The sequence below is a fragment of the Rhinatrema bivittatum genome, chromosome 1 (assembly GCF_901001135.1).
Source record: "Rhinatrema bivittatum chromosome 1, aRhiBiv1.1, whole genome shotgun sequence".
In the NCBI taxonomy this organism is placed as follows: Eukaryota; Metazoa; Chordata; class Amphibia; order Gymnophiona; family Rhinatrematidae; genus Rhinatrema; species Rhinatrema bivittatum.
Window position 1 is genome coordinate 656,010,675 of NC_042615.1, and position 14,400 is coordinate 656,025,074.

The 14,400-nt window shown below is 44.2% G+C and overlaps 1 protein-coding gene across 3 annotated transcripts; it reads right to left on the reverse strand.

The window, feature by feature from the left end:
- Nucleotides 1–2,889: 2,889 nt before the first annotated feature.
- NR2F1 (nuclear receptor subfamily 2 group F member 1) lies at nucleotides 2,890–11,818 on the reverse strand. 3 transcript variants are annotated; one of them, XM_029573283.1, is made up of 3 exons: nucleotides 10,913–11,818; nucleotides 8,187–8,714; nucleotides 2,890–3,500 (listed from the first exon to the last, which is right to left on the reverse strand). In XM_029573283.1, the coding sequence occupies exons 1-3, from the start codon at nucleotides 11,376–11,378 to the stop codon at nucleotides 3,220–3,222; spliced, it is 1,275 nt and encodes a 424-aa protein (XP_029429143.1). In that variant the 5' UTR covers nucleotides 11,379–11,818; the 3' UTR covers nucleotides 2,890–3,219. The 3 variants fall into 3 exon arrangements, with proteins under 3 accessions (XP_029429143.1, XP_029429133.1, XP_029429152.1); XM_029573273.1 differs by having other exon boundaries at nucleotides 8,187–8,711; nucleotides 10,913–11,512; XM_029573292.1 differs by lacking the exon at nucleotides 10,913–11,818 and adding an exon at nucleotides 9,446–9,550.
- Between the last annotated feature and the right edge of the window lie 2,582 nt (nucleotides 11,819–14,400).

A 14,400-nucleotide genomic window follows, 5' to 3' on the forward strand; every position in this document is an offset into this window, starting at 1 on the left:
AAAGTGTGTGTTTGCTGTGTGTTTATTTAAAAAGACCATGCTATGAGTTTGCAGGAAGATGCTGAAATAAGTTTAAATAAAAATGTACTTAGCAAAAAAAAAAAAAAAACAAACCCAACAGCGTTGATACACTTCCGACTATCTTTAGCTTGCAAGGCTTAGGAATTGCCCTATTTATCAAAGTCATGATATCAGTCAAGCGTCCAATCATAACCCAGAAGCAAATCCTAGAATCAGCAAGGCGAGCTTACAGTTTGCAGAATTTCTAAACAGTTATTTTGATTGCATATTATAAGTCAGTAGAAAAGATCTGCCATTTTTCACAGGTTTCCATCCTTCTTAAAAACCACTTTAGCATGGGTTTGGAAACGTTCTGAATTTGTTGGGAGGTTTTCTTTCTTTTTTTTTTTTTTTTTTGCTTTTTTTGGGGAGAGGGATTTTTTTTGGGGGGGGGGGGGGGGTTGCTTTTTTTTTTGTGATGACAAACTTTCAGCCAGCACATCCTGCAAAGCCAAACACTTTTACAGAAAAGAGGCATTGATGGTGTAGTTTGAGCTGCCGCCATAAGCCACACCACACGGTAGTTAACAGAAAGACATCATCAAAGCTATTAATGCGTCTTGGAGGGCTGCATCAGAATCAGGGAATAATAAGCCTAAGACTAACCAAGGACATACTGTAGCTGAATGGCAAGAGAACAATTTGAAAGATAGCAAATTATGTGAAAACCAAGTCATCAGAAACCTATCAGGAATTCATGTCATGTTCAGTGTCGACATATGCAGCATTTAAAACTCGAATGGTGTGACCAGATGCAACAATATTTCCAGTTAAACATGTGACTGTCCAAGAGCTTTAGCAGTGACTAAGGACAATATCCAGGAACAAAGATTAATATGTAAGCCATCTGAAGACAATTTTCCTCTAAAAGTTATACTGCTCTATAATTCTTGCATTTCACACGACAAAGTCGGTTTCAGCATCTCTAAGATAGACATTTCCTCTCAGTGGGTGTATTTACATTTAGAAATACTGCAATTAATTGAAAAAATAAAATTTCTTGACCTGAAAATGTTTCGCTCTGCATCTGTGGGATAACACGGTCATGAATATATTTCCATATCATTTGGGGAAGTTGGGGGGCGGGGGGTTGACAAAAAAGAAATATCATGGTGTGCTTAGAACAAAATTGGTGGACCTAAGACCACTACCAACGAATTACTCAAGGATGTGTTTTCTATTTGAATTTATGGATTAAAGATCTCAATATCTCATTGTCTTACCTCAACCTATCTTGCCCTCTCTCATTATATAAAGCATTTGGAAAGAAAAGAATCAGATAGGGGAATAATTTTCACTCCCTGCTCTTATGTGTACAGATTTGAAATAATCGCCCATATATACTTGCTGCTATGGTTACAATGTCTCCATATAGAAACGTGATGGAATACGTATAATAATCATTTCCAGCTGATTATCCATATATAAGTGCCTATATACCTCTGGCCTTGTATCCTGTGCGCTTAGAATATTAAAAACCCCATCTTGTTAATGCAAAGAATCTGAAGAGTATGGACAGCAAATTAAACGAAAAACATTGCCAATGATTCTTCAAATTGAAAATTCTGCTTAATTCGGGTTTGTTTGGGGGTGTTATTTTAAAGATCCGGCTTTATTAATACGTTAAGAAAGAGCTCCCTTGGCATTATGTGTTCTTACAGCTCTGTCTCGGATTCTATAAAACATTAATGCACTGAAAGCTATTACAGAGACCTGCACCACCAGCAGCCATATGCATTGTGAAGCCTTTACCTTCAAAGGGGCCCCATTATGGAAATGATTTTTAAATTAAAATTGAGAGAGGGAGGGATAGTGGTGGTGCTGGTGCTGGGGGCTTGGTGAGTACACATTTCCAATTCGCCTTTCATATATCTACAATAAAATGAACGTATGGAATATATATACACCACCCAGTGCGAAAAACCTCGGGTCAGATTACTGTATTAATGGGTTTTGGAATAGCCTTTGCACTTAAAAGAGGGGAGAACAAATAATGCCGATGCTTGAGCAGAGAGTAGGAAAAAAAATGGAGAAAATAATAATGTACATTGTTAGATCTTTAAAGCCTGTGATAAGCCTCATCTTTGCAACAAACGAAGAAGAGAAAGAATTACTCTCCCCACAGTGGTAACAGAACGTACAGGGCGTCCACTTCCCATGAAATAGAAAAGGAAACAATAATGGGGGGGGGGGCTTAGTGCGAATTCTAATGGAAAAAAAATATGCCATGAGCTTAAAGGCATAAGGCAACACTATCTGTGAGGCTGGCATCCGGGCAGGAGGTTTGGTCCATTTCTTGAGTCTTATTACTCATTTCCAGGGGCTGGCAGTTCAGGCTCCTTTCTGGGCATTGTGCACATTCTAAAACTCCTTGGAAGCCCCCCCCCTCCCCCCCCCCGGCGCACTTTAATGACCTCTTACAAAATCAAGAGCCCCTCACAAGCGCCCTTAGCATGGTTTAAGCAACAAGACTCACTTTTTTTTTTGCTAAATTCTTTTATTTTTGTTTAAATTTTCACTTCAATTTTAATTCTTGAAGAACATAGCTTCGACAACATATATCGCACTCAGTATAAGAAGCAAAGGGTTATATCAAAAATTATTAGTATAGAATCACAGAAAACCTGGTTTGGAACCAGAAAAAAATACAAAACAGATATAGATACATAGACACAGGACAATTTTTTTTTTATAATTATTTGGAAAATGTTATTTCCCCTAATTCTTGTTTCTTTTTTTTTCTTTATGCGCATACGATGTTTTAAATTTTACAAAAAATGAAAATAAAGACTAATATTTTACAAAATGAATAACAATGTTCGTGGTAAGTGTTTGTGTTTCTACACAGAATTCAGGTCAGTTCTTTTTTTTTTTTTTTTTCCTGTACAGAATATATCCATGGCATGTCTGCAATAAATCCAGGAAGGTCCTTATATTAAAACCCCATGGTCCTTTTCAATTTCTTTTTCCAAATTGTTTCATAGACCCAAGTGTTTTTTTGTTTTTGTTTTATTTTGTTCCTCTCAAGCAGGTTCACAGATGCTAAAAAAAAAAAAGAGTCTTTAATACGGTTCTCTACTCACTCTTTTGAATCACTTTTGTGTCTCAGTTTAATTTTGTCTCCAAAATTGTGGTCCTCGGTTGTGTTTGCTCTGCTCTCTAGGAACACTGGATGGGCATGTAAGGCCAGTTGAAGCTGCTGCCGGATAGTAACATATCTCGGATGAGGGTCTCTATGGGGGTTTTACCTACCAATCGGACGAAGAAGAGCTGCTCGATGACCGAGGAGGAGACCGTGCGCAGGGAGGGGAGCCGCAGTAGCAGTTTGCCGAAGCGGCTGGGCTGGTTGGGATACTGGCTCCTGACATACTCCTCCAGGGCACACTGGGACTTCTCCTGCAGGCTCTCTATATGGGCCGCGTCTGACAGGCCACAGGCATCTACTCGGGATCCGCACGAGCATGGGGGTGGGGGAGAAAGATACAAGGAGTAGTTAGTATAGAGAATGATACCAGGGCCTTGAAACACACACACACACACACACACACACACACACACACACACACACACACACACACACACACGCTCTCGCTCTCTCTCTAAATTATATACACATTATGCACCCGCACACACAATCACTAAACTACATACCTCATATCCCCTCCCCCCACAGCGAGCGAGACAGCATATCTGAAAGCTTTCACTCCCCTCTCACCCAATCCCCCGTGCACCTTCTCTCTTTGTTTTCCTTCTTCACCTTTGAATGGAATAATGAAAGACAGAAATTATCTGAAGCCATGTTCTTACACAGCAACCTGTCCTCAGTCTCAAGTGAGGCAGCTTCCTCGGTCGCTAGCTGATTTTTTTTTTTCTCTCTCTCAGTGTTTATTGTTGTTACAGAAATTAATCGCTAATCGACAGAGAACAGCGACTAAATTAAGTTTTTGTTGTTGTTGTTGTTGGTTTTTTTTTTAAAACCCCATTTGCAGCACCTTGGACTGCACATGAAGGAGTCAAATATATAATAGCAAGGCGCCTTGGTGGACTTGGTTTGCTGGAGTCAATGGTCACAGCAATGTATGTGCGGTTTTTGAAAAGGCTAGGGGAGAAATCCACAATGCCTTTCGAAACAGACAATGCTTACGTCTGTGGCTTGCAGCTACAAATAAAACCGTTTCCCTTTTTCACTAAGCTTGTATAGTAATAATAATAATCTCGAGGAATATGGTTTGGTTACTCCAAGCTGCTGAGGAGACATCTGCAGCCAGCAGACACACACAAAAAAAAAAGCTGCGCTCGCCTGCACTGCCTAAGCATTGCCCACATGCTGCTGCCGCCACAATCCGCTCTTTCTTAGAACAAAGTGCAGATCAGCATCTTGGAGCGACGGAATATTTCTGCTTTCTCTATTATCACCAAAAACCACGTCTTATTTATAAACAAACAGCAGATTACCATAGAGCAACTGACTAGTGAATGAGGAAAAGAAGAAGCTGGGCTTGGAGACATTAGCAAAAGCAATCGGTGAAAAATCCCCCTCCTTTTTCACCTTATATTAACGATAAATATTTAAAAGAAGAAAAAAAAACAGGAGCCGAAATGAGAGCCGTCAGAGAGCTGTGCGGTCTCGTGCAGATCAAAGGCAGAGCTTTATCAGTCTACAGATCAGGGAATGACTTGATGCAGTTTAATGGCCCCCAAAAGGACATTCCAGAATTGGGGATGCAATAGTGCCACACCACAATTGTTAGCAGTAAGACTTGTGTGTGTATATAGCACGACTCAATTTATAAGCTCATGCTTTTATGATTGGAGAAGTGAATCAAAAAAGGAAAGGATTTTTTTTTTTTTTTTTTTTAGCACTTTCCGCAACAGAACCATGGCCTAAAGCAAATACAAATAAAACTGACTGTATAATTCAACAACTTCCGACAAAAGGTATCTTTGACTTGAGGGAGAGACAATGCATCTTTCAGAAACACAATTATCCCGGCAATTCCGTTTCGGATAGTCTAGTTTCGCTTCTGGATTATTTTTTCATAGCTCAACTGCTGAGTTACAAATCACATCAAACCGGGCCTACTTTTGACCTACTAGTCCATTAACACATGTATGATCAGACTAACTATTCCATATAGCTTGCTGTTTATCGTTCATTATTTAATAATTATACAATAAAAGATGATTTAGCTTTGAAGCACTGCTACATTATAGCAGACTTTAGGCCCCATATGTCACATCTTTAAGGTCTGTAAAATATTTATCAGATATTTATGATAAGTGCATGTATAAATTCATGGCCACTGGGTGTTTCATTTTCTGCACTTATCTGAAGCAAAAACAAGGGAAAGAGAAAGACTTTACAATTTTACGCCAAGCACTGCTTAAACCCAATTGTGCAATTATGAATTAATATGGTCACATTGAGCTTTACGGCTATTAAAAAATAAATAAAAACTATTTTAAAAGTCTATGTGTTCCCTTTCCCCCATACCGGACTTAAGTGGCATTAAGGGACTTTGTATTACAAAAACGATGACATTTATCCATGAGAACCGCAACATATGCATCAAATTGTACTTCAACCCATTTACAGATTCTGAATTATAGTTACAAATAAGCAAGGGACAGTCTGACACTTTCTCACTTATTCTCACGCTATTATTGTAAGCAAATACAAGTTCAATATTTCTTGTCTAGTTCAAAAAGGAATTATGTAAATAAATAATAATTACTATTTAGGTCACTCAGGCTTCATCAACAACCGGGAGCGTCACGATATCCTTTCTTAAAGCTTTCATACATACAAGATATACTAAAAGATGCATTCTGAAATGTATTACCCTTGCTTTAACTAAACAGAATTAATCTCTCTGGGCGGCTTTCATTTATTTGAAGAATTATTTTTGCTGTATAAATTAATAAAGTAAAAAGGAAGTCTGGGTCATGACCCAGCCATTGGATGGCGTCCAGAATATTAAGTTGAAAATACTACGCGAAACCCAATTGCAAAAGCCACAAAATGAGAACCCCCCTAGGCCGGTTTGAAATACTTATGGTCTCGGCAAACTAGTTTGGTCAATATCTCTATAACGACTTTTCAATTAATAATATTTTAGAAGTTGGATGACTGGGGAAAGTTTCCCATGAATTCCCCTCTGGCAGGCAATCAAAACAAGTTTGGTGAAAGGTGGAAATGTGTGTACTGGGGGAGGGGCGGGATAGGGAGGGGTTAAAGCAAGGTAAATTACTCCTGACAGCTCGACTGACAATTTATTTTTATTCAGTTGCATTTAAAGTATTAATAATATGACCCCCCCACCCCCCACCCCCATTTTTAAGAAACTTTTTCTTATGCGGTCCTGTATTATTTGTGCTCATTAAATTAAAATAAAATTAAGTCAAAGCTGATGGAATCAACACCTGCAACAGTAACCCAGCCACAACAGGATGGGATTTCACACACAAAGAAACTGCTGCTTTCCTAAATGCTTGATCCGGAGTCCTACCTCCCATCATATCATAAACAAGTCCAGTTAACTTGACCCCTTCCTAATCAATGCCCCAACCTGCACCCAAGAAAAAAAAAAAAAAAAAGAACCATCTCGCATAATCTGTCCCCTTTCTTGATTCATCTCTAGAAAATGGATTAGCATGAAAAATGTGTGTGAGAGTGTGCAGGATTTCTCCAGATCCACACTGTGTTTCCCTCCCAGTCTCTTTTGTCAGGTTTGAGAAACACGTTTCCATCAGGAAGACTTATTAAGATAAAATGCCGAGGTGGCTGCTCGGTAAATCTTCCGTTTGTTTGCGAGATCCACTCTCTCTCCCCGCTGCAGAGCAATATCCCCTCCACCAGTCTCTCCCAGACCTGCATTTGCGCTGAAAGTGAAAGGGGCCAGTCATCAAAGTAGGTGGCTCTGACCGCCCTGCATACAAATGAGATCCTCCTGTCTAAATAAATTATTTGATCTTCAAATCGATATTAATACTGCATTTGCTACATTACAATATTGTGCAAATTTAAGAGTCATTTAATGCCATGTAAATACTATTTTTCATGCATGAGAGGTAACTAAAATACTGACGGATTATAAACTGCTTACTGTTAAGCAAGGCCCGTGAACGATTTGCCAGCTTTGTTTAAGAATACCTTTAATATACCGGCTCTGCCTAGTTTTAACTTAGATTTATGACATTCCCATTTTGACTGAATTTTAATTTTTTTTTTTTTTTTTGTGGTGGCTACGATTTCGGGAGGGGGTGGGGGAAGCGTTCTGTTTACATTCCAGAGGCCTGCATGGAAGTGAGTTAAAGAGATTTCACATTTCCTTGTTGCAAGTTGCAAGTACAAAGATGTTTTTAAGGGACTAGCTGCAAGGCAATTTGAATGTGTTTCCCCACAAGTTAAATCGAAAAACTATATGGTAAGGTAAATTGTTAACAGGCCCACATGAATGTTAGCACTGCCTACACTATTTTATTTTTTTTTTGCCAGCCTGTTCTTTTTTCATACTTATATGCTTTGTACACTGAAGAGAATGGATCTCTAGGCTGGTGCATCCCCTTTTTGCTTTCCAACCTCATATTTTTAACGTGTGCTTGCTACATTTTCAGTCATTTTGTAAGGAATTTGTCCAGTTCTTTTTTTTTTTCTGATCGCCGATAAGTTTTGCAACTGCGAATCTAGGGAAAGACTGCCGACAAGGAGAGAAGCAGACGGCAGGACCTAGGAGATGTTATTTTGCTTATTTCCTCTGCCAACCTCTTCTTGGCCCAACAATAAAATCGAAAACGCTAAAAGTGAAAGCAACGCACATGCAGAGTCACACATGCAAAACACACACACACACACACACACACACACACACCGATCACTACACAGCAGCTCTGTCACAGACACAACGAGTAATCATTCATTCTCTGATTTCAGCAGAAGGGAGCAACAATAACAAGCAGCGCAGCCCAATCGACTGGGCCCAGAGAGCTGCTCAGGAATCGCAGCCCCCTCTCGGCAGCCCTGCCGGCCGAGAAGCCCCCCCGTCCCGGGGTGGATTGCAGATGCTCGATTTGCCCCCCCCCCCCCCCACCACACACACACACACTCCCCCCCCCCCCCTCCTCACCTGATGTGAAGAGGACGATGGCTTTCAGGCAGCTGTACTCGGCCGAGTCGACGTGCAGGGCCTTGAGTTTCTCCACCTGCTCCTGGAAGATGCGGATGTGGTCCATGAAGGCCACCACGCGGTCGGCGGACATGGGCGAGGCGTGCAGGCCGGCGGCGGCCAGCAGCGGGGCCACGTGCAGGGGCATGGAGCACTGCGCCGCGTTGAGCACGAAGAGCTCGCTCCAGGTCAGCCGCAGCAGCGCCACCTGGTCGGTGATCTGCAGGTCGGGGAAGAAGGGGATGTTGCGGGCCCACTCCACGGCGCTGAAGAGCAGCCGCGCCGCCAGCTCGCAGATGTTCTCGATGCCCATGATGTTGTTGGGCTGCATGCACTGGCTGCCGTAGCGCGAGGTGGGGTAGGGCTCGGCCCGCAGCAGCAGCGAGATGTAGCCGGACAGGTAGCAGTGGCCGTTCAGCGGGTCGCCGTTCGTCAGCGCGTACTGGCCTGGGTTCGGCTGGGTGGGCGGCATTCTTCCTCGCTGAACCGCTGACAAAACAGAGAGGAGAAAGGAGAGGAAATGTGCAACCAGGGCTGAAAGAAAAGCCCCCCTCCTCCCCAAAAAAAAACCCCCCACCACGAGCCCGGCCGGCTCCCTTCTTGACAGGCATTGCTTTCTGCTTTTATTCATGCAAATTATGTATTTCTCCAGGAGTAAGTGGATGTATGTATGTCTGAGTGTGTGTGTGTGTATATATATATATCTCTGTCTCTATCTATATATATACACTCACACACACACACACATATCCTCATACACATATAATCAGATATCTTCCCTTTCTAATCCACAGATCAATTGTTTGATCATGCAAAAAATAACAAAACAAAATGAAATTTAAAAAAAAATCCCAAAGCCAAAACAAAAAATCTCGCAAAAAAACATGTATAACCCTCCCCCCCAAAAAACACTCGAAAAATATCCAAAATAAGGGCTCAGACTAGATCAATTTCTGAAAATAAAGGTTTGAATTCCAAGCACATTTTGGAATCATTTAAGCTTTGAAAGCAAATGAACTGATTTTAAATAGCATTTTCAGATTATGAAAAATATTGCATATGTATTCTGAAAGACGAGCTAGAAAGTATTCCCTGAAGGTAAAATCACATCTAAACATTTTAACTTTGCAGTAAGCAGAACAATCTTCCAGCACAATCATCCAAGATCTTCCCGCCGAAGGGGAAGTAAATGTCTAATTAAAAAATATGTTTGAACTTACAATAGCCAAACATTAGTAAAAGAAAAGGAGAGCCGGATATTATTATCTTTGCTGCGCGTCACAACTGCAAAATCATGCAGCCAGCTTTGTACATGGAGAGCACAAGCTTGCAACTGCAAAAAAAAAAAAAAAAAGCCTGGATTCATTAACCATCTGAATGCAAAACGTAAGCATGCTTGGAGTTCCTAAAGCTGACCAAAGTTTTTTTTTTAGATGTGTGCGTGTGTGTCTGTGTGTGCTTTACTTCATCTCTGCCAACATTCTTCTTTTTTTTTTTCCCCCTCTGCCCTGTAAACAACAATATCTTCAGTATTAAGACTACAGCCTGGCAGATTTTCACAATTTGCACTTTCAGGACTTAGTGCTTTAATTGAGTTTTCTTAACTTATCTATCGTTGTGCCAAGTGAATGCACGCCAGTATTTTACCATCTCAGTTTCTGAGATATCTGATTGCTCTCTGAGCTACTTTTCGGTTGATTTTCAAATAAAAGAAGGCACAATTCAAAGTTGTTGTTTTTTTTTTTTTCTTTTTTTTCCGGGAGCATATACAAAAGGGCAGTGCAGCTATCAGCAGCCACAAATGAAGTCGTCATAGATGTCAGCCTTTCCAGATTCCAAGCAAGAACTTGGTTTTCCTTACAATTTAGTTTTTATAGACATTTACATCATTTTGCTTATTTTTTTTTTTCGGTAAGGCATCTCCAATGCTGCTCTAAATTTACTCTTTAACTATAACGTATTTTGTACATAAGTCTATATTATTAATAGCAAATGTTAATTGCGAATTTGAGGACAAAGTTTAACGTTTTTGAAAGCTCATGCAAAATGTATGCAGTAAATTATCATATGTTAGATCATTCCAAATGTGCTGTAATTTTAGCAGAGAGTATGGATCTTCCTGAAGTGACACAACGATGGCATGAGAAAAAATAAATGACAGGGCTGCAAAGCCATGATTGTTTCAGGAGTTTCCTCTTACACTGAGTAAATACAAGGCCAGAAATAAGCTCCTGGCTCTAGCACACTACAGGGACAATATATATGTATTATGGCAGCACATTTTTGTCATCCTACTTTGATCATATACCTATAAATAAATATAGATATAGGTACATACAGACACACACACACACACACACACACAACAGAGAAGATGGCAAGATGGGAAAAGCAGAGGACCCAGAGCAAAGTTTTGGAAAGTATGCACTAAACAAAACAAATTAAAAAAAAAATAAATACTGATGGGGTGGAGGGTTGAAGGAACGAGGAGAAAAGAAGCAGTGCTTGCAAAAGAAATGTCTGAGCAGCGAGATGGAGAGAGCGTGAGAGAGAGGGGGAGTTCTCGGTGCTGGTAAGGGTGGGGGGTGGGTGTCCAGAGGCAGCCGGCGCTCGGCTCGGCTCCCTGCACTTTGCCACACAAGACACACAGCCAGGGCAGAGGGGGTAGCAGAAGAAGAAATATTCACCTTCCCGCCTCATGCCCACTTTCAGGCACTTCTTGAGGCGACAGTACTGGCACTGGTTGCGGTGGTGCTGGTCGATGGGACAGTTCCGGTTGGCCCGGCAGGTGTAGGTCAAGTTCCTGCGGACGCTGCGCTTGAAGAAACTTTTGCAGCCCTCGCAGGTGAACTGGCCGTAGTGCTTGCCGCTGGACTTGTCCCCGCACACCACGCACTCGATGTGCTGCTGGCCCTGGCCCGAGCCCTGCTGCTGCTGCTGCTGCTGCTGCTGCTGGCCCTTGTCGCCGGCGGCGCCCGGCGTGGAAGGGGGCCCGGGCGCGCTGGGGGTGAGCGGCGTGTGCGGGGCGGCCGAGGCGGCGAGCGGCGGCTCCCCCCCGCGGGCCGGCGGCGCCGCCGCCGGGTTGGGGCCCGCCGGGTTGCCCCCGGCCACGTCCTCCTGCGGATCTCGCCAGCTGCTGACTACCATTGCCATATCTCGGGCCCACACGGTGCCGGGGAGCGCGGCGAGCGTGGCGGCGGCGGCGCTGGTCAGGGCGGGGGAGGTCGGGCTGGGCTGCCGGGGGCGCGGGGGAGGAGGAGGAGCGGGGCGGGGGGTGGAGGGCACCGGCGGAGCCGGGGCGGGGGGGCGGCTGCTCGCCCGGACGGCGGCGGGGTCGGGGCAGGGCGGCTCGGGGTGGCTGCCCCGCGCGGGCTTTTGTCTCCCGGCGGCGCCGGGGCCGGGCCGGGAAGGGGGGCGCCTGCGGCAGGAGAGGCGGCGGCGGCGGCGGGGACCGGAGGGAGGCGGCGGCGCAGGGGGGGATGTGCAGCCCGCATAGGGGGGGCTCCGGCCGCGGCTCTTGCCCTGCTGCTGCTGCTGCCGCCGCTGAGCCCGCGGGGGACTCCCCCTCCCCCCTCCCCGCCACTTAACGGGGGAGATTCAGGTTCTGCCCGCGGGAGGGGGCGATCAGAGCAGCATCGGCCGGCGGAAGCCCCCGACCCGAGCGGAGAGGGGAGAGGGGGGAGGGGGTCGCGAGGGTCCGGCAGGGAGGGAGCGAAGGTGGGAAGCGAGAGGGCGGGGGGGGGGGGGGGGGGGGGAGGGAGGGGGCGGCCGAGGCTCAGGGAGTGGAAGTGTCCGGGGGCCAGGTCCAGGGCAGGGCGCAGTCAGAGTCCGCCATGCAGGAAGGCAGCCGGGGCGAAATCGGGAGCCTGCAGCCCAGCCAGAGCAGTTGCTTGCTTGCTTGCTTCTCGCTCGCTCTCTCGCTCTCTCTTTTTCTCTTTCTCTTTCTTTTTGTTTCTTTTCTTTGTTTTATGTTTTAATTTAAAAAAAAAAAAAAAAGAAGAAATGTGCTCAGAAGTCGATTTCTCAGTGATGGCAAATCAGACGAATAACAATGTGCAAAAAGGAGAAGAAGAAGAAAAAAAAAAAAAAAACAGAGATCCAAAGTGTATGCCGAGCAGTAAATCCTCTTCTTTTCTCCTCTTTCTTGTTCCTTCTTCTTCTTCTTCTCTTTACAGTGCCGGTGGTGGAAAGGAGGGGAAGAAAAATTGGAGATCTCCAAATATATATATATATATATATATATTTATAGCTATGTATTAAATAGTTTAAATAAAAGTCAGCTGGAGCCCCCAAACAGCAACCACGACGTGAAAAAAAAAAATATATCTCTCTATAAAATAAAATAATAACAATAAAACGACGTTGAGGCACCCCTTGTAGTTTCACCTTCTGCTGCAAGAATGAAGCGAAAGAGACAAGGGATAAAAAAAAAAAGAAGGGGAAAAAAAAAACACAACTAATAGAATATGCAAGAAGGAGAGAGAGAGAGAGGCGAGAGAGTGAGAGGGAGAGAGAGAGTGAGGGAGAGAGAGAGGAGAGGGGAGAGAGAGAGAGAGAGACCCAAAAATGAATGCGTTGAAACGGGAAGCCTAGCAGAGCAATGTTTCCGAAAGGGGGATCTGCGCGACTGTCTGTATATAGTGAACTTTGACACGACTATTGAAACTGACACGTTTCTATGGAGATCGCTGCCTTATATGGTGCTCGTGTCAAGGAAGCCAAGAGAGGGGCTGCTGGCAACTGATAATCAAAGGCGACTGACTGGTCAGAGCCCTGGATCGGGGAGGGTGGGGGGAGAGAGGGAGCGGGAGGCGAAGGTTAGCCAAGCCTCCTTCCCTCCATTGGCTACAGCACTTCTTTTTTTTTTTTTCTTTCTTTCTCTCTCTCTCTCTCACTCTTTTGCCTTGTTACCTACGACTTGGGTGTGTGTGTGTGTGTGTGTGTGTGTGTGCTGGGGGGGGGGGGGGGAGGATAAGGAGAGGGAGGGGGGTGTCCTGGCAAGCACACTCTCTTCATTCAGATCTCCCTGCCCGCTGCTATTTGCTGCTGAGACCTTTGATTAGTGCGGGTCATTTACGGTCTCGCCGACCAAAAAAAACAAAAATACAATCCAATAAAATGTGGGGGTGGGTGGGAGGAGATCCTCTAATATTCCGTCGGTTCAATTTGGAGGGTTAGAGGTGGGAGAAGAGGGGAAAATAATTTGCAAAAGCCAGGAAAGAGAAACGCTGAAAGGTAATTAGATGAGTTCATTTAGAAAATATATTTTCATGGAGCTGTCCCTCCGCGCCCCCCCCCCCCCGTCCGCCACCTCCAATATCAAACATTACCCAATTTAATCATTTTAAATACAAATGATAGCTATTTTCCTCATTTATCCGGAGCGTTATCATTGTAGGAAAATTGTTTCCAAGTTTACTTTCTCCAGTGGTCCTTTACACTTTACTTGGTATAGTTTCTGAAAGCGTGTAAGTGTGTGTGTGTGTGAGTATGTACACACACACACACACACACACACACACACACACACATATATTCTATATAATATATATAGTATGTGTACATTAACTGATGGAATTTACGGTCTAATAGACTGAAATCTAAATCATTACAAGTCCTGTATCCTGCAAGTTCTCAGTTGTTTTTTTCTCTCCCCAGCCTGTTGTGAAGCTTTTTTCAAACAGCAGCAATGCTTCAATAATTATTAATAAAACCAAAGCAAGTTCTTCGTTTTGTTGTCTGGAAAGATCAATGCCTTGTGTGAGTGAGAGTCCCCGTGTAAGAAAAGCCCTGTTTAACTCAACTGCCTTTCAGTTTCAAAAATAGCTGGCTCCGGCTGCCATCTAGCGTACAGTGAGCGACCCGAGGCTGCCGCGGCGAGGCCGGCGGTGCCGGGAAGTGGGCGAGCAACTCACCTCCGATCGGAGAGGCTTCCGCTTTCCTCAGAGCGGCCCCAGGGCTCCACGCTTGCTGGAGGTGGTGCTTATAAATCCAGTTCGAAAACATGGTTTCGGGGGGTTTTTTTGGGGGTTTTTTTTTTAGTGTATTGCTTTTTTGGTAGAATAATGTCTAATGCGCGTCTTCTTCTTCCCTCAGCTATACGTGAAGCGATATAAAGTACACCCCCCCCCCTCGGACGGTGCGATGCGCGCATCTGAGTGTGACAAAGAAGGAG

Coding starts and splice junctions, on each gene's coding strand:
- NR2F1 (XM_029573283.1), bottom strand. CDS start 11,378: ATGGCAATGGTAGTCAGCAGCTGGCGAGATCCGCAGGAGGACGTGGCC. Junction 8,715..10,912: donor AGTGGGCATGAGGCGGGAAG/GTGAATATTTCT, acceptor CTGTTTTGTCAG/CGGTTCAGCGAGGAAGAATG. Junction 3,501..8,186: donor CATCGTCCTCTTCACATCAG/GTGAGGAGGGGG, acceptor GATCCCGAGTAG/ATGCCTGTGGCCTGTCAGAC.